Source organism: Amphibalanus amphitrite, unplaced genomic scaffold, assembly GCF_019059575.1.
Source record: "Amphibalanus amphitrite isolate SeventyFive unplaced genomic scaffold, NRLGWU_Aamphi_draft 001082F_arrow, whole genome shotgun sequence".
In the NCBI taxonomy this organism is placed as follows: domain Eukaryota; kingdom Metazoa; phylum Arthropoda; class Thecostraca; order Balanomorpha; family Balanidae; genus Amphibalanus; species Amphibalanus amphitrite.
The window spans coordinates 24394-47112 of record NW_024882576.1 but is presented as its reverse complement, the minus strand read 5'-3'; the positions used below and the strand labels follow the sequence as shown (position 1 = coordinate 47112).

The 22719-nt window shown below is 47.0% G+C and overlaps 2 protein-coding genes and 2 long non-coding RNA genes across 5 annotated transcripts; 2 read left to right on the top strand and 2 right to left on the bottom strand.

Moving 5' to 3' along the window:
* Nucleotides 1-59: 59 nt before the first annotated feature.
* On the top strand, nucleotides 60-2790 carry LOC122369891 (cytochrome c oxidase subunit 7A, mitochondrial-like). Its single transcript, XM_043344999.1, has 2 exons — nucleotides 60-311; nucleotides 2450-2790. Exons 1-2 carry the CDS (start codon nucleotides 297-299, stop codon nucleotides 2702-2704), a joined length of 270 nt encoding a protein of 89 aa, XP_043200934.1. The 5' UTR covers nucleotides 60-296; the 3' UTR covers nucleotides 2705-2790.
* Nucleotides 2791-2832: 42 nt separating this feature from the next.
* Nucleotides 2833-18536, bottom strand: LOC122369890 (dol-P-Man:Man(7)GlcNAc(2)-PP-Dol alpha-1,6-mannosyltransferase-like). 2 transcript variants are annotated; one of them, XR_006254486.1, is made up of 10 exons: nucleotides 18307-18515; nucleotides 17835-18017; nucleotides 17401-17530; nucleotides 6731-6904; nucleotides 6280-6433; nucleotides 5730-5874; nucleotides 5176-5402; nucleotides 4571-4810; nucleotides 3732-4348; nucleotides 2883-3667 (listed from the first exon to the last, which is right to left on the bottom strand). XR_006254486.1 is itself a non-coding variant. In XM_043344998.1 (9 exons), the coding sequence occupies exons 1-9, from the start codon at nucleotides 18319-18321 to the stop codon at nucleotides 3814-3816; spliced, it is 1803 nt and encodes a 600-aa protein (XP_043200933.1). In that variant the 5' UTR covers nucleotides 18322-18536; the 3' UTR covers nucleotides 2833-3813. The 2 variants fall into 2 exon arrangements, 1 of the variants encoding a protein (XP_043200933.1); XM_043344998.1 differs by having other exon boundaries at nucleotides 2833-4348; nucleotides 18307-18536.
* LOC122369892 lies at nucleotides 8126-11198 on the top strand. Its single transcript, XR_006254487.1, has 3 exons — nucleotides 8126-8331; nucleotides 9313-9386; nucleotides 10327-11198. It is a non-coding gene; the product is annotated as an uncharacterized LOC122369892 (long non-coding RNA).
* LOC122369893 lies at nucleotides 11656-15127 on the bottom strand. Its single transcript, XR_006254488.1, has 3 exons — nucleotides 14642-15127; nucleotides 13061-13224; nucleotides 11656-12713 (listed from the first exon to the last, which is right to left on the bottom strand). It is a non-coding gene; the product is annotated as an uncharacterized LOC122369893 (long non-coding RNA).
* Nucleotides 18537-22719: the final 4183 nt, after the last annotated feature.

Sequence of the window (22719 nt, the reverse complement as noted above, 5' to 3'; positions counted from 1 at the left end):
GTTTGCTGCAAAACTTTAATGTTCAGAGATGAAACGAATCGCTAGGTGTTCTTCCTGTTTCCATGGTAATAAGTTGTAAGCAAATCAAAAGTAAGCATATGACGTCATTGTAAAGAAAACAGACCAATGAACGAGCGGATTTCAGGTGCTTATCAAATGACGTAGCGCTCTGGGATTCGCTAGCGAACTTGTTGAACATTTTGATCTTTGAGAAAACCTTTCGTCCGCCATTTGTCTTTCTTTCGAGCTCGTCGCTGGTCTGGAACTGATAAATTTCTTATTCCCGCTCGACAGACATGAACTTCTCACGGGTAAGTCTGCTTTCTTTGTTGCGCTGATTAAATTATAAAAAATAATGCTCACTTTGATACCTCTTGTCATCTTTATTAATCGTACAAGCATTACCTTTGCTGAGCTTGCTGACAGGATCAGGATGACCGCAAGGTAGGCAGGCACCTAGGTAAGTCAAGATAAGTCATGATGATGAATAAACGCTAGCAAGGGCATGAGTTAATCCTTATGCAATAGCATCCATAAACCCTTGTTGATCTTTCTTTGTTTGTTTTATGTATAAATATTGATTCATACTTGTGACGAGCTGTCCTTTGTCTCAAACACCGAAACAGTACAAGTATCACCACTCACCAGATAGCGAGTAGGTGTATCTATGCTTTAAACATGATAGTTTTGTCAGTTTTCTAGGTCAAAAGAAAAGCTTGACTCAAAGTTAATCTGGCACATGTCCACCCCATACCCAAAAGGTATAGGTATGTCAAGTTTAGGTCCTAACTACGGGCCTGTTCCAGCGCCTCCAGTAGAAATTCTTGACTGGAGGCTCTACCAGAGGTTTTACTGGAGGCGCTGGAACGCAATCTGGAGATTTCTGGAGATCGGTGTCATAGATACCAAAAGAATGACGATTGTTCTATCTTGAAACGCAAAATTTGTTTTCAATTTTAGTAAAAAAGATTAACAAAATTATAGCAATGTAATTTTCTTTACATTCAAGTTGTAAAATTCTCAGTCAAAAGTTCTTTGTTTACATTCATGATTGTCACATGTGCGCCATAATTGTAGACCAGAGCCTCCAGAGAAATTTGGACCTCCCAACTCTCTGGAGGCTACTGGAGGTTTCTGGAGCTTTGGCAAGAGCTTTCTGGAGGCGCTGGAACGCTCTCTGGAGGATTCTAGAGCTTTCTGGAGGTTTCTGGAGGTTTCTGGAGGCGCTGGAACAGGCCATACAATTGTGATGCTGTTGATACGAATATGAAACAGCAAAAATTTTAGGTTTTAGGTTAGGTTAGGTTTGTAGGTTTTAGGTTGTAGGTTGGTAGGTTTGTAGGTTAGGTTAGGGTAGGTTTGTAGGTTGTTGGTTGGTAGGTTATAGGTAAGTAGGTAAGGTTAGGTCAGGTTTGATTATGTTTTTTCTTTTATTTGCAAGGCATATGAGTATTATTTTTGGATTCACGATGTCAAATAATGTAAAAATATGAAAAATTTATCAATGAAATTTTCTTAGGACTTAAACTTGACATTTACCTAATTAAAATTGGGATGTTTGAATGTTGAGATGCTGACAACTGATGTGATTAGAGATGCTAAATAAATGTACTTTTACATTTGCTAATGCAGATATGATCACCTATCAAAATGCAACTGGTGTAGTGTTTGTAATTTGTATTTTTGTAATAAAGTACAAATGATCCCTTAAATTAGTCTTGTATTACATGTCACATTTCCATTGCAATTTCTATAAAGTAGTATATCTACCTTACTATCACCCTTAGGCATGTAATATGCTCATCATTCATTTTTGTTTTTGGACACTGACACACTGTATAGGTAATTAAATGGAGCTATTTATGTGTTTGTAGATGTGTAAGAAAAATTTATATTCTTTCCCTAAGTTTATGATCAACCTTTAAAGTGTTGTCTTTTCTCAAAAACATTAAGATACATAGGTTAATGTTTTGCTTGATTCAGGTTGTTTATGAGCATGATGATAACGTTTTAAAGAACTGCCTGTTTTGTTAGCACTCTTCAAAGCCCTGAGTAAAACACCAAGTGGCAAATACAAAAATTGAAAGGAACCATTGGATACTCTAAAGCTAAAATGCATCACCCTCCAAATAGTGCCAGTGCTGCTCACTGACCTGTGACCTGTTTTACCATGCCTTTTTATGTCAATACTGATACCTATCAGGTAGTTGGCACATACACATACAAATAACTATATACAGCATGTAATTCTTATCAATATCCATACTGCCATCAAATGATTATATTGTCAGATATCAGGCCAAGTCAGTCAGGTTTTACCAGCTATATCCTCTTTTGACTGTAAGTGTTTCACTTTACCCACTCCCATTCCCTCCCCTCTAGCTGCCCCATTGCCCCCTCCCCCTCCAGCAGCCCCCCACTGACGCCCCCCCCCCCCCCGCTCCGTCAGATCGCTCTGCAGTCGGCGCGCCGGCTCACCACCTCTGCGGCGGTGCGCTCCTCGCCCAAGGACGTTCACCCTGGCTACCTGCGGCTGCGCGAACAGTACGCCAAGTTCCAGGTGCAGGACGGCGTGCCCGTCCACCTGAAGGGCGGCCCGGCCGACAGGATTCTCGCCTCGCTCACCTACCTGCTGTGCGCGGTCGCGGTGGGCACCGTCAGCTACACGCTCTTCTACAAGATGGCGTACCCGCAGAAGAAGTGAGCGGCGCGCGGCGGGGCGAGTGAATGAAGGGGCGGGGAGCTGTATTGTACTGGAAACATAGGAAATATACACTGTGTACAGACGAATACTGTGTGTACTGGTTGCGCTGGCGGCGAGAATTACCCGGCTTGTGGAACCCTGTTTTATTCAGTCACTAGTTAACACATTTAGGCTCAACTTGTGAAGGCTGTTCTTGTACCCTAATTTTATTGTTGATTTTTCCGAGCTATGAGAAATCACCATAGGTTTCGAGGGGAAACGATATCATACACCTGGCAACAGGCAGGCATGGCGAGACCAGAATATTGGCGATCGTTCAATAACATCAGCCATGCGGCACATATCCAACAGTCTAATAGGTTCAGTTAATAAAGCTTGTCAGTGTCAACAACGATGGCATTCACCCTATTGTTCACCCTATTGCGTCACATAACGATTTCCTTGTTTCATTAGGCCTGTGGGATAGGAATAAAGCGGGGAGAAAAAGCGCCGAGTTCTTCAATCGGTGGCACGGAGCTATTCAATGGATGGATGGTTCGACTCCATTCAAATTGCTTTGGCAAAGTGTCATGACACTGGAGGTCTTCATTCGAGGTTAAAATATAAGAATCACCATCAACCACGATTGCACAAACTCCACAAATGTCCCAGAACATGATCCGTAATCACCTGCTGATCCACACATCTGTAGTCGGTTCACTCTCCCCCAAACAGTTGCGTCTGCTGCGGCGGGGTGTATTATGGAAGGACCCGTGAGCGCGGTGACTAGAACGGACCGGAGCGTTGGGTGGCCGCCCCGCCCCCGGGAGTTATCACGAGTCGGCGCGGAGGCAAGTGTTAGTAGCTCTATCACAGCACTGTCCTACAGCGGCCCGGGGGAGCGGCGGCGCCCCTCCCGGCCGCCTGACCTTTGGTCCACTGCCGCGGCCCGGCCGGCGCGGTCCACCGGCGGTCTGCAATGGTGACCCGCCCCTGAGGAGCTGTGAGCGCGCAGTATGATCCGCCCCCTGAGGAGCTGTGTGCCCGCAGAGTGACCCGCCCCCTGAGGAGCTGTGAGCGCGCAGGGTGACCCGCCCCTGAGGAGCTGTGTGCCCGCAGTGGCCGCCCTGCTAGCGAATCACCTGTGCCGGCAGGTCCGACAACCGTGCCTCATCAGCCGTGCCGTCATCCGGCGGCAGAAACAGCTCGGCGGCCTTTTCACTAGCTACCATGTCATCCGAATAGTCCTTGTCGCTCTCTTCCGCGCCAGTAAAAACTATCTCATCGTTAGCTGCCTTGGGTTCCTCTACTTCAGAAGCATCTTCTTGAGCAACTGGATCTTTAACATCATCTGTCTCGGGTTCTACAACTTTTTCGCTTTCCTCCGGTGGCGGCTGGGGTTCTTCCTCGTCCTTCGGCCATCGCACATTCTCCGGTACATTGTTGTACAGTAGAAATATGGCGGGGCGCATGCGCAGTCGCAGTGGCGGGAAGTGGTCGTAGTTGAACTGGATGTGTGAGAAGACGTCCACGGAGTCGAGGATCATGTGCGTCTCCTCGTAGGGTTTCAGTGCCGAGGAGCGCTTACCGCGCGCCTCGATCAGCAGGTGGGTGAACGAGTGCATGTCGGGAGATCCCGGCGCCAGGTTCTCAGTCTTGTTGTACCTGAAACAGGACGCAGAACATGCTGGTAAAAAGACACTGGTATACAGAACATGCTCAATATACAACGCACGCCTACCACATCTACAACATATACTACATGCCCCGTCTATCAATGAACTAGCCCCAGTCAGCCGCCCAAGTCTCGGCTGCTCATTCCCTCCTATCCTGCAGTTTGTACTATCCTCATCTCATCTGACCCGCCCACCCCAACCCATTCCTCACCGCCAGTCGTCTCTGTGCTGCAGGAACCTCGTCACCCCGGTCTGCGCGCTGTACACGTCAATGTGCACGTAGGCGGCGTCCGGCTCCAGGTGCTGCAGACGGCCCAGCGCCGCGCCGCCGGGATAGTTGTGGCGCGCCACCGCCGCCAGCAGAGCCGTCAGCGCCACATTGGCCAGCAGGTGACAGCACATGGCCGTGGCCAGGTAGGAGCGCCACGCCGACTTCAGCCGGCCCTCCCAGCTGTCGGCGGGGAACGATGAGGTGGTCAGGGTTATTGAATGAGATACACATAAACGTGCAGTGGTGCCCCGTGGCGATGAATAAAATAGCTATAGAAAATAATATCCAAAGAACTAGTTTGCATACTGCTTATACGCATCCACGGTTCGAGATAGGAAGAACGGCAAAAAAATGTGCATAATTTAGATCGTGGCATGGTCTACAGGCCAGAGTTCCCGCGGTGCGCAACTTTCAGACGATGCCAGTTATCGAGCGATCAACTCCACATACCAGAGGCCCAATTCAACCCACAAACAGTACAACCCTTCACCCCACCGCGCCTTCTGACAGCCAGCTCCGCTATCCACCGGCTCCCGTCTACTCACATGGCATGACAGGCGCGCGCCGCCGCCACGTTCAGCAGCGGCACCACGTAGATAATGAACCGCAGCTCCTTGTGAGGAAGCAGCGAGTAGAGGGCGACAAACGCCAGTGCCGGGCCGGCCAGGAGGCGGGCGCGGCGGTCCAGCGCCAGCCCGACCGGGACGAGCGCCAGGCTGGCGCCCAGCGCTCGGGGCAGGGCAGAGTACCAGTACCACAGAGCGGGGAGGGTCTGAGAGGGCGGCCGTCAAGGAAATCGGGCAACAGGTAGAGTGACGTCACGTGAATTGTGGGACACTTCTAGTGTGTTACGAAATGAAAAACTGACGTGACATGAATCGGTAGTACGCAACAATCGATATAAAGCAACCCAGGCATGGCCGGAGTCACTTCGCTTAGAAAGGAATTAATTACGAGTAAAACAAAGCAAATTAGCTGATCAACTATTATTTTGATATTCTTACACGGTGCTTGATATAGGCCGACACTAGGCAATAAAAAAACACACAGCTAGAAAAGAAAAACAGACATCCCATCTCAAACACTCGTTAAAGGATACGCCCCACTCTGCGGACTTGTTGAGTACCACGTTGAACCAGAGCACCTCGCCCTCCGGCCAGACGGGTCTCCGCCAGAACAGCGAGTCGACCGTGAACGAGAGCAGCAGCAGCGCCAGGCCGGCCAGGATACATACCTTCAGACACCTGGGGAGAGACAACAAGGACAGTCAGCCGAGAGGTGGAGCGGAGCGGCCGGATACACACCTTCAGACATCTGGGGAGGCACGGGGACAATCGGAGGGGGGACGTTCAATATGTACTGGTCACAAAAGCGGCGGCGTTATTAAAGGAATCGATAGATATAGCGGTGAGTGAAGTGAATTTGGCTGAAGAAGGGAACCGTCCGATCAATGTTTGAAACAAGACAGATGGCGATATATCTGAGGCAACAGTCTAGAATTTACTGCAAATTCCAGTGATCTATAGATCCTGACCAAGCCACAGGACATACATCCAGATTTGCGGCGCCAAGATCAAATTCTCACTTGTCATTCAGTATCAGAAAATTTATATCACCATTCCTCTGCCTTTCACCAATCCGGAACTCACCTGAGCAGCGGCAGTCGTCCGGTGACCAGTTCCATCAGCAGCAGGATACCGAGCAGCATGGTCAGCTCGGCCCTGAACAGCAGAACGGCGGCGCCCGACCACCACAGGAACGGGGTGTGCTCCTGACGCATCCAGCAGCTCACCGCCATCAGCACTGGAGGGTGGACGGACAGGCAGATGTAACTAGAGCACAGGGCAGTGCAGCAGGGGGCCGCGGGTAGATATAGGGCGAGTATAATTATTATGACTCTTCTTCACGTTTCAGAAAGCCCAAAATAACCCTGCAATCGGCACCCGCTAAAGCTCCAATGAACACCCGAGCCCATCTGTCTATTTCCTCCTCACATTGTCTAACCGTCCACCATATTTGAGCGCAGCGTTTAATCTTTTAGATCTGCAAGATATGAAATAAGATTACACAATCCCGACTCCGTGAATATCGAGCACTTACCGAGCGGCATGGCCATCATGTTGGGCAGGGCGCGGCTCAGGTAGAACATGAAGTGGAACTGGGTGACGGTGATGCAGACTAGCCACACGGCCACCGGACGGCCAAACACCTGTTCTACGCTCTGCCGGAATCGGTAGAACGCCGCCACCGAGACGGCGCCGAGCACAAACCGAACTGGGAACAGGTAAAGTCATCAGAGCAGAGAGCCAGTGGTAGCGGATGGGAGGGAGGGCTCGCTGACAGTTACGTCCCTAACCGGTAAAGCGGTGGAGCGGTTCCGTCATGTTCGCAACAAAACAATCATTTATTCAAACTACCAGACTCTAACTCAACTCAAGGCGATTCTCATTAATGCCGCAGATTTCAGCTTGCTAACGAACTCCTCAATCCTCAATCCTTGTGCCAACTTTTTTGCCATCAATAGACAGTGCCTTAAAGGTAGTGTGCCACCTTTGAAAGATTTCCCATTTTATTTTTCCTAGGATAAGAAGCTTCTGTTTTTACCTAATATCGCAAAAAAAATCAAAAATGGGCCTGGAATAGTGCCTTTTTCGCCTAAAAGTTTATCGGTTTTTAGATATGTATAACAACTGTAGTGGGCTCACCTGCAAACAGGCGTCGGGCAACAATCGCGAATGCGGCGCACTTGTGACAATAAGCAAAGGTCATTATAGTGTTACGACCATACGACGTACGGGAATGAGTTATCAGCTGTCTAATCGTAGACAACACAATGTCGAGCCTTAAACTGTAAGCCCGTATTGGTATTGTTTCTTTTATTTGGCTGTCGAACATTATTTATGGTTTGAAATATGATTTTATGTAAAATAATTGATATGAAAAAGCCGTCTTATAAGTTATGACCCCATTTCACCACACGTAAGTGCCAGAAATGACAATGATCAGCTGACGCATTTTTCTTGGCCGAAGTCAGAGCGCGCGGCCCGACGCACCACGCGTATTTGGAAATTCCGACCTCGACGAGCATCAGAAGCCAACTAACAGGCGTGTTCGAAACCGCAGGAGCTGATGATGAACGGGTTTATCGAAACTTGATTGGATGAGCATATCGGTAATAGCGATTTCAGTGTGTGCATTTATTGTTCATAGTGGTGTGAAATGTGGTTGGGGTACGACCGACAACCCGTCGGGGCGAATTTCGCACTGGGGTACTCAAAATTTGAAGAATTTAAGACGTTTCCATGAGTTTTGAAGGTATGGATAAGTTCTAAAAATCCGGTTCTCCTTATCTGGGTCATTAACTCCATACGGTCCAAGAAAGCTGGCACACTACCTTTAAAGGAAAAGTGCCACCTTCTTGAAATATGAAGATATCGTTGGTTTTTATTTTGACATTATTATTTTCCATTTTCTTTTCAAAACCGGTGCCAGAAGTGCATAATTCGCTAAAAAGTATTTCAAACTATTTAACATATTGGTACTATGTTTATACTCTCTACCGCAGCTACTGTATGATGTCATAGCAATGACGTCACACTCAAGCCAATCAGCCTTGAGGAGGATAGACTCGTCGGACTGTAGCGGTTGTAAACAACTTGTCGCCCCGTGTGTCTGCCCGTGGCGCTAGTTATCTGTCGAAGGTAAGGGTGAAAGATGGATATAATGGCCATGGAACGCTATTTTAGGATTATTGGTGAATAGCAAGAATATAGTTTTGGTGGTTTGAAATTGTTTGTCCTCAGTGATTGGCTTGATTCTCATTTTGCGGCATAAGCGGCTGTTTGGTTACATTGCATTTTTTATGATTGTGTAATTATTATGATTATGTTCCTCCAAAGTAGGCATCACATATCAATCTCAAAGGCAGATCATCTTCTTTTCATGCCTATAATTTTCTTCAGGAATATTAATAAAAAATATTCCATTTACCCCTGCCTATCATATATCCCATGGAGCTGCCGGTGGAAGTAGGCATGCAATGTGACCTAGCATTGGCGATGTGGTTAATTAGCTTTAAAGTACTATGGAATGCTAAAGGTCATCATTTAGAATGGTTTTCAAAACATTCCACTAGGAAATATTCATTGAAACCTGAAAATTACTTACAAAATGTAAATGTATAGCCACGTCTCAAGAGCATTCAGCCGTCTTCTCAGTAAATATATAATGAAACATAATCTTACCTGACCTAGCCTTACCTACAACCTACAACGTACGGCATTGGTAAAGCTGGCATCACTGTCAGCGTATATTAGTTTGGTAGGTTGTGGGTAGGTAGGTTGCAGGTCAGTAGGTAAGGTTAGGTTAGGTTAGATTATTTTTAAGATTCCTTTTATCTACACATTTACCGGTTAGCGCTGACGGTGACACCAGCTTTACCGATACCCAACCTACCACCTACAACCTACAACCTAAAACCTACATTCAATGGTGGCGGGTGGTGATAATTGTTATACCTATATGATAATACTGGAGATAAATACCATACAGATTAGCTGGTATCCATGACACACTTTCTTAAGAAGAAGGTCTTCTATTAAATCATGTCTATTTTATAGGAATGAAATGATTTTTGTTGTAGTCACATTCCCTACTCTGACCATCATGTCTGTTATTTCCAGTTACCACTGACAATGCCCAAAACAAGAACAACAAAGGCCCAAAGGTGGCTGTTTGGTAGTGCGCAAAGCTGCTGGTAAGTGGCATCAAAGGATAGGATGTTGTTGTTGTTATGGGTTAGGGCGCGTAGCAACTTGGCTCTTGCGTCCAACATCAAAGGATAGGATGTGCTTTGTTATTTCCAGGCACGTAGCCAGGATTTTGCTCGGGGGGGGGGGGGGGTCACAGGTTGTGGCCTAGTGTTGTACCCCCTCCAAAAAAGGAAAATTTCTCTGATTGGGCCCACTATTTTGGGGGTGTGTCACAGCTGTTTTTATTTAAAAAAAAATCGCCATCACCGAGGGGGGAAGGGGCACGAGGGCATGGCTCCCGTGCCCCTCCCCCCTCCTTGGTTACGTCCCTGGTTATTTCTGAGAGTTTGGATATCACAAAGCTTTAGATATAAATTAGAATGTAATAAGAAGCTTTCAGCATTGCACCTTTCCAGACACTGATAATTCATTTGCCTTTATTGTTTCAAAAGTCAATTTTCAACACAAAAAAAGTTGAAATTATTAACTCAAATAATTGCAAATATATACTTTGGTAATTTGCCTTTCGCATCACTATCAACAAAATAATCAAGGGTGACTAAATATGAAATGTTCCTGCATGATCTTCATCGTGAACAATTGTCAAGGTATGATGTTTGCGTGTTGAAATGTTATAAAGAACTTATGTCATAAAAACACAACTTGTAAAATTGTGTCTTTCCATATTATTCTGCAAGTAAGCCTTGGAAGGAAGAGACACTATTCCGTCCTACAGAAGCCATTTAGAAATGTGTGACATGTTCAGCACTTTGAGTCAGTCGGTGCCCGGACCTCAGTCGGCTGTATGACCGTCTCCTCGTCCTCTTTTGTCGGCTCCGCCCCGTGCTGTTCTATAAGGGTGTCTGACCCGCTGCCGCTATCCCCACTGTGAGGTCTGACCCGCCGCGCGCTGTCACCACTGTCGGCCCTCTGTGTGCGCGGCAGGTGGTGGTGGACGTCTCTGCCCTGACGCGCGGCGTGCGTCTGCTCAGTGTGGAGGTGCCGCTGACAGCGGTGCCGGCCGGACCGGCTGCCTCTCCGGCGGCCGACATTGAGCGCGGCACGTGTCCGCCGCCGTTCGGGCCGCTGCAGCTGCTGCAGTCGGCGGCGCAGCTGTCCGTCTCCGTGTCGCTGGCCGTGCCGCTGGACCTGCTGCCGCGGCCGGCGCCGGCGCGCTGCGCCTACGGCCGCCTGCTGGCCGTCGTCTCGCAGCGCGGCCTGCAGCGCAGCGGCGTGCTGCAGCTCATCCAGCAGCTCAACGAGCCGCCCAGCCCGGCGGCGGCCGAGGGCGCCGCGCCGCGCCGGCCCGGCGACGTCAGCACACCTGGCATCAGCGGCTTCTGCCTGGCCGACCGTCAGCTGCACCTGCTGTTCGCCGAGGGGCGCGCCGACGCCGAGCTGGAACAGACGGCGGCCGCGCCGCGCGCTCTGCCGCGCCGCGACGCTCGACTCTGCCACCACTCGGGCCAACTGTTTAGGGAGCGCCTGTACCCGCGCCAGCCGGCCGCGTTCCGCGTGCTCGAGGACCGCCCGCTACGCGCCCAGCTGCTCGACACCCGCCTCTACACGTTACAGAAACAGGAGCCGGCGCGCGCCGTCCGCGCCATCAGAGAGTGCTTCCGCACGCAGTGGCTGTCGGAAAATGAACCTGCTTCCCAACGAGGCCGGCCTGCAACAACTGCTGGCCGGCTGTTGGCCGAAAAAAAAAACGCCTTCAACCGGATGTCAGTTGTCAAATCAACGCGTATTAATGCATTCACTAGGATGGGCTTACGTAAAGCTGTAGAATTGCAAATATATAATGGCACTGTTTTTGATCCGTTCGGTATGCATTGGTATCATATGATCTCTCATTCACAGACGATCAGCTGCGAAGACCCAGATCCGTAGTAGAGGGCTCATCGAGTCCGGGTCCAGCTCCCCGTACTTCCTCCACTTTGGAAACACCGCAGCGCAGATCACAGTTATACATAATATTTAGTTTTCATTCACTTCATAACCGAAGGTTGTTTGATAGGTGATGTGCTGCTTGAGTTGCACCCCGGTATATCAATACGAAGCTTCCGTCCCTGCCACATACCAGTGAAGGAGGCGGCGGCGGCCGGGGCCGGGCTGCCCTGCCCACCGACACAGTCTGTGAAATGCCCCAACAACCTTTAAAATTCAACAGGCTTCATAAATGTTTTTTTGCACCATATTTTCTCGCGTATATGAAAGCTCTAAAATGTACAATATTCCTTTCAGCCACAAGCGATATAAAAGCTCTACAAAACGTCATGTCTCTGTGTGCAAGAAAGACACATATATTGTGTATAATCGAGCGTACATGATCTGCAGCGCTGCGGAGGGCTGCTCGGTTGCCGCTTTTTACCAGTCGGCTCTAGGTCGGACATATGGGTAAACAAAATGGAATAGTAATATTTAACAATGCTACCTGCTGATGCTACTGGGCCTCTCATTGGTGAAGAACTGGCAGCCAGCCAGCGTGTTTTTGTGAGAACTGTTTTAACAGCAGCAACCGAACGGCTCTCGGGCCAGCGACCAGTGAGCGTAGACAGCACAGCGCTCCGTTGGGCATCGGCGGGCAAGCACGCATTAGCTGTGGACGGACCGGCCGCCCGAACATATTTGTCGGTATCGAAAGTATCGTGAACCAAATGACTGCTAGCGAAAAAAGGACTGCCTCTCGTATCCATGAAAACATGTGTTCTACAAAAGTACATAATTGCTTAGTTGTCGCCAGTCACTCATTGCACCATGGCGTCAGTGTGGGGCCGCGCCCCGAATCATCTCAATCGCCAGGCAAAGCATCTCAATCGACAGGCACATGGTAGTCCAGCTACGAATCCGAGCCGCGGCATCCCGTCTATGTATCTACATTACACCACAATCGAACACTGTCGGGCCACCCGAGACAGCAGTCTCCAATGTAACATCAAAACCCGCCACTCGTCTAATATCAGAAAAATGAGCATTGAGTACCTACCGAATATCGACTACAGAAGATTACAATGGGGTGCAGATCTAGCAAGAGTGTCGCGGTTCGTCTCGGCACGGCTTACAGGCCGCCGAGCCCGCGCAGGTGACCGCCAGCTCCACCTGTTCCACCTCCGGCGCGGAAGCTCGATCACAAGACTGACCTCAGTCGGCGCTCTGTGCTCGGCACAGGGCGACCGGGTCAGGAGCGGGCCGCTGCCGCCAGGGCCGCGGCCACCAGCCACGCGGCAGCGCCCGCGCACCGGCCGCCACCGAGCAGCGACAGCAGCGACAGCAGCGTAGAATGGTGTGGTGGGTGACCGAGCAGCGACAGCAACCCAAGGCGTATACAGAATCTGTAAAAAAATCAGCACACCGTTACTACATGTTTTAATAAAACTTACCTATAGGGAGGTAGCATAAAATACAGATCAAAACAATAACATACAAACATACAGATATTCGGTTAGGTTGAAATGGCTAAAAAATATAAAAAATAAGGGCAAGGTACTAGGGCTGTAAAGCTGTAAGGGCTGGGTACTAGTAATAATTTTTGGCTAAAAATATCACAAATAAAGACTCTGCACTAAAGCTGTAATGTCTGGTACTAGGAATAACTTTAGAGTGAAGTGTTACTAAAGCAATATTCAAAGTCTTTTGATAACTTTGCAGGCATTTTCATCACTTTTAAAAAATAACTTACATTCTGATCCGGCACAGCACTGTTCTTTAGACGCAAACGTTTTTGACTGTGCTTATCATGGTGCGCACTTCTTGTTAAGTTTAAGTGGTCATGTGGTCTTGGCTCATTGGTCATGCCACACACCCTCATCCACTTTTCTCTGTACTTCTTTTTTTAGCGGGAACCTAAAAGTAAAAAAGGGTCAACACATGCTTAGTCCATGCAACACATACTCTGTGTATTAAGCTGAATAGCTCCACTGAGCCCAGTTTCACCAAGTGCGGTAAACTTAATTTTGGGGTAGTTTTTGTAGTTAAGTAGTGGGGTAGTTTGGTAGTTTACCCCAAATTGAGTTTACCGCACTTGGTGAAACTGGGCTCTGGTGAGTTTCCTTTTCTTGTCAGCACATAAGTGAAAGGAAACTGTGTAGACAAGAGATGAACCAAACCCCCATGGAAAGGTAGGTGTTACCACAACCAGGAAATGGGATTTGAAGGGCTGGATAAATGTGTCTGAGTTCTGCCTTTCAGCCAGACTGGAAAACATCCATACACTACGCCGGATGCCCGTGAGCCCCTCATGCGCCAAAATTTGAAGCAAGCAATTTTGAGCTGAAATTCCAGTGCATGATTTCCACTGAAAGTTGGGTGCCTGTTTGCACCAAAATTAAGCCACTTTTACATAAAGCACATGTGCATATCTACCGACCAAGGCTATATCAACCAGACAGATTGTTCCGGGGCCTCGGAGTCAGACGCTCTTCCCTTTCTGAGCGTCTGAACAATGTCCCAAAATTTGTCGATTTGGGTGGGTAAAGACATCCAAATGAAATTCATTTTCCACTCTCGCCACCAATTTTTAAGAACAATTTTCCACTCCCAACCAAGAAAATCTAGATTTTTTGCCTGTAGAAAGAGCAGTTGTGTGGATGCCCAGCTTAGCATCAAGCATCCTACACCTTAGAATCAAATGCATGCTTTTTGTTGTTTTTCACTCTTTTTGGATCTAATTAAATCAGCAGTTTTTCATTCTCTCTCCCCTATTTTTGGTGGGTAATTTTCCCCTCTGACACCCAAGACAAAACTCAATTTTGGGACACTGCGTCTGAATTAGTTAATGTTCCCATGAAAACCCAATACCACAATTTGTGTGGCACACTGTAGAATCTTAAGGTGAAACAAGGCCCAGGCCGGAAGTTCCGACTCTCTTCAGACCTGCCAGCGCCCGCAGGGCAAGTCTGCTGCTAGATTGACCACAGCATGTCAAAAAATTCGGTGACAGCCATTTGCATAAACATTATGCGCCATGCGGTCACCCTGCGCCTAAAAATTCAGCTGCCACCATGCGCTGAATTTGACGCATGCAAAATTATGCTGGATGTGCGATGAAATTTTCGGGGCAACGCCGCAATCACGCCACTTCGCATGACATATTCGGCATAACTTGCGTTTTTTTATCCAGTCTGGCATTTCAGTTGTGAAAGCCTGAACAGTTCAAAAGGGTTTGCTAATCCAGGGGAGAGTTCTGTGAAAACAAAAGTAATAGAAGAGCCATTGCAATAAATAAGAATTTAGGTACCTACCTAGGTACCTAGGTACTTACTTGTGCACAGTCACACGCATATCAGTCCCGACCCGACGTAGGTCGTTTGCTCCGCGGATCACGCACTTCTTCATCGTTATTATAGGTATTTGTTCGAACAAAAATGCCCTGATTTCGGATCAGAGCCACGGTATAAAATATGGTATACTGCCTTGCGTAAGATAAAAATGCATTTTAGCAATTGGCTACCAAACGAGATGTCATCTGTTCAGGGCATAGCATAGGTTTACTTTCATAGACCTCATGAAAGTAGCTCATGAAACTCATCACCAATCAGCGCGACGGATTTCAAGATTCGATTGCGGATGTTCATCCGCCGGCCGATTGCCAGAACAGACAACGAAAAATAACGCAACTGCTCGTGGTCTGCTCGCTAGTACAGGGATCCGTGCCTGATCAGTACTGCTGCAAGCTGATTGGTTAAAAACCAAAGCCTCGCCGCGGGTGGCTGTATTGTCGGATAAGAACGCATTCCTGGGATAAGAACGCATTCCTGGCATATTTTCTTTTAAAATTGCCGATAACTACGAATGGAGGCCGAAATCGGCCGTAAGGAGGTAGACAGAGAGGTTTTCGGACACGGGCTACAAGATGGCTATCTCAGTTTCAATCCCCATGTTAAAGGTGGCCCTTTTCCTTTAACTTTGCTGCTCGTTCCCAGGCCAGCTATGAAGATGGGCTGGTGTTGAACTGGAGTGAGTCACCAAAACTTTTGCATGCATATATAAGAACAAAAAAAAAAATGGCACCTGTTAATGTCGGACCCTTACGGACAGTGGATGGACGTGTGTGCTCTGATTCACAGGAAATGTCTGAGTGCCTAGCTGAAGCGTTCGCCTCTATATACAGCTCTGACATCCCGCCAAACCAGGAACCTCACCAGCGGAGTGACCGAAGGCTGGCTCCCCTGATCTTCACAACAGCTGACGTGAAAACTCTGTTATCGCGCATAGATGGAAACTCAGCCATGGGTCCAGATGAACTGCATCCACTTCTGCTCAAAAACTGTGCCGATGTGCTATCTTATCCTTTATTTAAAGTGTTTTCTCGCTCCCTGGCTGAAGGTTCTGTTCCCGATGCCTGGAAGGAGTCAACAGTGGTGCCCATCTTTAAAAAGGGAAGCAGATACGACCCCCTAAATTATCGTCCAATTAGTCTAACATCAGTTTGCTGTAAAACCATGGAACGACTAGTTTGCAGCCACATCACAGAGTTCCTCGAGAGCAACAACCTGCTATCTGACAATCAATTCGGTTTCAGAGCTGGTCGCTCTACAGTGGACCAATTACTGCTGGTTTATAGTGAAGTATCGGAATGTGTTGACAATGATAAACTGGTAGATGTGGTGATGTTTGACTACTCTAAAGCCTTTGATGTTGTATGCCACCAGATACTCATTGAAAAACTCCACAGGATAGGGATCCAGGGGGAAGTGTTGAAGTGGGTAGAAGGCTTTTTGACGGACCGAACGATGCAGGTCTGCGTAAAAGGCCAAAAAAGTAGACCCCGACCGGTAAGCAGTGGTGTACCACAAGGCTCTGTTTTGGGTCCACTATTATTCCTGATTTACATAAACCATGTGGGGTCCGGATTGAGATGCAATTACAAGATATTTGCGGATGATTTAAAAATGTATGCTAGTGCTCAAAGACGCAGCAGCGATTCTTCTCTAAGTGACTACGAAGCAGTGGTGCAATCAGATATTGATACACTGAGTCTTGCGTCCCAGTCTTGGGGCCTACATGTAAATGTCGACAAGTGTGCTGTACTTCGTTTCTCGAGGGGACACAGAGAAGCCCCTCCCGCCCAGTATACTCTGAACGGTAAGACACTACCGACCCCTAAGTCGTATCGTGACCTGGGGGTCGTGGTTGACACCGCATTGAAATTCCATGAGCATATAGACGTTCTGGCACATAGAGTCTCGGCGCTTTGTCACAGTTTCCTCAAGTCCATTGTATGCCGCACTCCTATAGTAAACTTATGCTCTTCCTTCTAACAACCCATATCCGACCCATCTTGGAGTACGGCTCCTGTCTCTGGCACACCGGGTATGTGGAGGACTTACGGAAACTTGAGCGTGTACAAAGGCGATGGACCAAACGCATCGAAGGTCTGGGTGACCTCTCGTACGAACAGAGACTGCGCGAACTAGAATTGTTTTCCATTCAGGGACGCCTTGTCAGAGCAGATCTAATACAATATTGGAAAATCTTTCACGGAGCTTCAATAATCACTCCGGATTGTATGTTTGCACAGTCGCAGTGTTCTGTCACGAGAGGCCACCCATACAAAATCAATGTATGCCGTGCTCATACCGAGATCAGACAGCGATTCTTTTCCCAACGATGTGTGAAACTATGGAATAGCCTCCCAACCGAAGTTGTCACTGCCCCAAACATTCATCTGTTTAAACGTGGTTTGGCCACGGCCATCCCAAACAGATTGTTTGCCTATGTGTAACATGAATAGGATGTACTCTGTATCATTATGTTACCTCGCTGGTTTTTGTTGCTATCGTGATAATGTCACTGCCATTTTGTTTGCAAGCGCTAATTCCAGTTAATACTATTGTCTGCCTGTTCACCGTTACATTTTTATCGAACTGGCGCGCTTTATGTTATATGGGTTCCTTATCTATCTTTTCACTTGCCTATATCCTATCAGACTGCTAAGTAGGCGGGACCCGACAAGGTGAGTTAACAAGGTGAGTCAGTCCTCATCACTCAACACGTCCTTCGCTGCATAGTTTCACTTACCCAGCAGTTGTACGGCGAATTTTCCAGCAAAGGGCGACAGTATGGCGGCTCCGGGGGCCGAGAGGACGGCCAGAGCCAGCGGTCCGAGGAAGGTGCGCGGCACCACGCCGGGGAACTCCAGGTGGTCGTACTGGGGGCACACACAAATACTGCAGTTAGGAGACATGGGCAGTGCAGTCAGAATTCGGGAGTCGGGAGGCTGATTTCTCCGCCTCCTGGTACCGTCATCGCACAGCCAGTCTTTATAACGGACTTGGTGATTGGGGTTTACAGCCAATACGCGTCACTTATACCGATAAACGCTCGATGCGGCTTATCGCATCCAGAAAACATGCACCTGTGTGAAAACATCGAGTTCAGCTCTGGTCTTACCAACACGCCACCGACACTTCCCGGGCGTGTGAGACCGTCGCCGATCGGACTCGTCCTCGCACCTGTCTGAAGTCAAAGCGGTGGTAGAGGATGTCGTGCACTGCCTGCATGTTGAAGCTCTCCTCCACCTTGGTGAATGGGCAGAGCGCCAAGTGAAGCAGCACCGTGGCCAGGACGGCGCACTCGATTGGCAGAGCCGGCAGGCCGGGCCGGTCTCCGTCCTCGGCCACTCCCGGCTCGTCAGACTGGTGGGGAACGGTGAAAGTGTCGTATCAGATTATGACTTCCATGCTAATAAATAAGCACCATCATTTCAACAACAAGGGTTAGAGAGCAGAACTTGACACTTGACAGCAATTAATGCAAGCAACCAATTGATGTTAATCAAAATAAAGGTAGCTTCATCAACTGTCCAAATGGATCACACCAGCAGCTTTAAGGCTTTTACAATGTGGAATGCTAAAAATAATATAAGTATATTTCTGGGTCAGAAAATCAAATCAAATGACAAGTCAAATGGCAAATGACACTTACCCTGTCCTTCTTCATGATGATACTACAATGTCAATGCATATGTAATTAAAACAGGCACTGAAGCTATCAGAAGCTAAGACTGTATGATAATATCTGATTATTCTTTCATCTTGCTATTGTTTCATGGCTCCATAGAAATCACCTGACAATAAAAGAAAATGACTAAAATGAAATGTAATTTTTTGTGTCGCTTAGGACGTGCTTAGGACGCGTATTTACAAATTGCAACCGAGCTCCGCCGTGGGGTAAGGTGGGCAGGGGTTTTTGCACTACGGCTGCGGTTGAACTACCGTCTGTGGTAGAAACTTCAGGACGATGGCGCGTTTCATACGAAATCTGGCGCAATGTTTGTTTGCTTCTGAACTTGTATGCTAAACCTATCATTTTCCTTCATCTGCTTAGTTTCCCTCTGCACCATCTGGCTGCAACCGATTGCAACATCTACTCGATCGAGACAAGAATGGCGCACTGATGACAACAACTACGGACGCTTGAGCCCAACGAGGCTATGCGCCCTAACCCAACAAGTACAAGTAAGTTCTGAACTTGTAGGTACTGTTATTGCTGTGAATTCTTGAAGTGGGAGTGTTTCAATAACAATTTGTGGATTATTTGAGTTTCTTTATATAAACATAGAAAAGTATTATGAAATATTTTGTGGAAACTGCAAATACTGATATGATCAATTACTTAGTTTGGGAATTGATACACATTTTGTAGAGATTTGTCTGGCAAATGGTGTAACAAACCTCAAGCCTATCATGATCTGAAGCTGTTGCAACAAATCAAAATTGCTTTGATGTTACATAGTACCTTGTTGGAAACACTGGAGCATGGTTCAAGATGATGCGTAAAAATTCAAGATTTGTGCGAAAGCTTGTGACTGAAGAACGAAAACAGTTCGACATGATGGCTCAATCAAACGTGGAAATGGACGACAAAAGTAGAGTTTCAACATTCCAGCATGTGAGAATAACTTCAGAAATTCATAGTTCTTGTAGTATTGCATTCTTCTTATGTACAGTTATAGGTTTTGTTAGGGTATTTCAAATTCATTGTGTCAGTTGAGATAAAGATGGATTGCGGAAAAAAATCAGAATCATTGCATGGTAGCTAGGTACTTGTTCGGTAAAAAGGTATGTGATGAATGCCATGAGAAGGTTTTTTATTTCATATATGGCCGTTGTTGTACCTACAAAAATGCAAGCTTACTAGCAACTAGTTTCTGAATCAGAATCAAATCGAAAGTATTTGCCATGAATGTAAATATGTACCTGCAAAGTATGTCAATAAATTTGTGTGATGTTGACCAGAGAGTTTTATCATCTGGGCATTTACGTCGCTTCTTACGTTAGGTGTTAAGCATAGTAATTACGGATGAACTTTGTGCCAATATCTTCAATGCACAATGTATGTAGCATGTCTACAACCCTCACTGATCCTGCTATAGCTATAGGCATTTGGCACCAGCTTGACCAAGGGCATGAACTTCACAGTTGCACAACCTTTTGTCATGTACCACCGTCCACCAGTCACTTTTTTACTTAAGGTGCACATAGCAATGCACACAACAATGTGCAGAGGGCTTACACAAAAAACAACATGAATAGTGTGCACTATGCACAGCATTGTGCCTTGATTATTTGAATATTTTGACCACTTAACAGTCAACAGTCAGGAGATAATTATTGAGTATCACATTTATTATACATCACTTGTCAAACAAGAGCATGATGACACACATTTTGACAAGCAATCATGGTAGTATTCCAATAAGTTGGACTGTCACCTCCCTGGGCGTCATTTTCCCAGGAAGGTACCTCTGCAGGTGTTGTGGTAGGCTAGGTTGAATTGGGTTAAGTTAGGCGAAGTAAGGTGGTTAGGACCAGGCCAGACCGTAAGGACTGGTCAGGTTGATTTTAATCTTTCATTCTAATTTGACATAGATACCTATTACCTATGTATTTGCTCCAGCCTGAATTTCATTAGGTAATGAGTTAATTTTGCTTTGTTTTTATCTGTCTTGTTTTGTGTTTTTGTCCCTTATATTTTGCCCCATAGGCAAGGGTGGAGCTTTTCCAGGGAAGGTGGTGGAGCATGATTGGAGGCGCTCAACCAGACGGCATAGGAGGGCACGGTTTCTGAACGCGCACTGATGCCTGATTCAAGCCACGATGTCTTCATGCGGGGCGGCGCGCTACTTAAAAGTCCCTAAAAGAACGGGAAGTGATGCCGATAGAACCTTCAATCATTCTGGGCTAACGCTTATGACTTGGGAAAAGTCGCGATCCCAATTCAATCGAAAACCTGTGGGCTCTTGTTCAGCAGGAGGTGCATGAAGAGCCACCCGCCATAAGCACTGCTCCACCGCAGGCACAGGTTTAGACGGCGTTGGCCCGCATCAAAGCCAGTGTGCTGGAGAATTCATTGGCTGAAATACTTCAGAACATTCACCACTGTGTTTTTATGAAAGGTGGCTACAAGCTCAGTTAAAAGAAAAAGTACCAGATTGTTTTGCTTTTTAATTACAGCTGCAAGAAAGGTGTCCGGATAATTTCGTTACACCCCCTGTAATGTTCAAATGGTTGCTTAATTCGAAATCAGCTCCAAAAACTAGCCTAGAAACATGTAAAACTCGAAAAATGAACCGAGGTCATCAAAGGTCATTGAGCTGACACGGTTCGTCGGAAGGTCATCTCAGGCTCAAAAGAAACGGTATATACCATTCGAAAGCTGACGGAGAGCTGAATCCAAAAATGTAATTTTTATCAAAATCGATCGATGGCCTTTTTTGAAAATTGCGTTTTTGTAAAAACTTAATAACCTTTTATTCAACGGGCTGTCCCGGACATTCTTGAAAACATAAACATGCATTATTGAGTTCCAGTGAAAGCTGAACGCCAAAAGAACAATATTTAGCGAAGCAATATTTCCAAACATTAATATGCGTCTCCCACAGCCGAAAATAAGGCGCAATCACACAACTCAGTGTCACGATGGACCAAAGTCAGCCACACAGAAGCGTGAAATGACCCTTATCGACTCGCAGACCTGGCGCTCTCGGCCCGCCTGACCGGCCACGAAAAGAACGTTCGGCTCTCGTTCTACTAAACAAATGTCATATTTGTCACTTTAACTGTCCACATCGCTATTAAAGTTATTCAGGATACCTGGGAAGAAAATTCATTGTTCTGCTTGATTTACAACATGCTTTAATTTACATTTTTCTTATACATGTTTTGTTCCATCCAGCTGCGATCAGTGCCCGCGCAGGGGAAGTGAGCGGGGTTTCACTGTCAGAGGTTGTACTGGTGACAGCTGCTCGGCCGTGCGACCGGTCAAAGGTTACCCTGCCCCGCCGGGCGCTACCACCACTCCACCCGAGCTGAGGCCGGTGCAACCTCTGACATTTCAGCGCGGCCAATTTTCCTTATATGGGCATGATACCAAGCTCAATTGAGCACAGTAGACATGAACAAATGCAAATTAATGCATGATGTGAAGATGACAGAACAATGAATTTTCTTCACAGGTATCCTGAATAACTTTAACAGCGATGTGGACAGTTAAACTGACAAATTTGACATTTGTTTAGTAGAACGAGAGCCGAACGTTATTTCCGTGGCCGGTCAGGCGGGCCGAGAGCGCCGGGTCTGCGAGTCGATAAGGGTCATTTCACGCTTCTGTGTGGCTGATTTTGGTCCATCGTGACACTGAGCTGTGTCATTGCGCCTTATTGTCGGCTGTGGGAGACGCATATTAATGTTAGGAAATATTGCTTCGCTAAATATTGTTCTTTTGGCGTTCAGCTTTCACTGGAACTCAAAAATACATGTTTATGTTTTCAAGAATGTCCGGGACAGCCCGTTGAATAAAAGATTATTAAGTTTTTACAAAAACGCAATTTTCAAAAAAGGCCATCGATCGATTTTGATAAAAATTACATTTTTGGATTCAGCTCACCGTCAGCTTTCGAATGGTATATATCGTTTCTTTTGAGCCTGAGATGACCTTCCGACGAACCGTGCTGACCTGACCTTCAGGTGACCTTGACACCCACCCTAATGCATGGGACCAGCATCATATCACATGTTTCAACGGTTGAAACCACGTGAAGACTGCAACCGCGCGGCTAATGCGAGCACGGCCTTGATGCGAGCCGACATACGCCGAATCGCGATTCGGGCCAATCATGGGCTCGAGAAATAGGTCACAGGTCAAAGGTTATTTGGGTCAGGTCATGAAATTTTCAGAGTAGGTGTAAAATTGATAAAATCGGGGGCATTGAAAGTTTCGTCGCCATCGGACGGTTTTTACGCGAGTTACTCACGAAAAACCGATAAAACGCACCCAAAAAGGCAGAAATATGCACATGCGATATCCTATACTGCGAAAAAAGTGTATCATTTTTTA

Coding starts and splice junctions, on each gene's coding strand:
- LOC122369890 (XM_043344998.1), bottom strand. Junction 6,905..17,400: donor ATTCGCCGTACAACTGCTGG/GTAAGTGAAACT, acceptor ACCTGTTCCCAG/TTCGGTTTGTGCTCGGCGCC. Junction 4,349..4,570: donor CAGCACAGAGACGACTGGCG/GTGAGGAATGGG, acceptor GTCCTGTTTCAG/GTACAACAAGACTGAGAACC.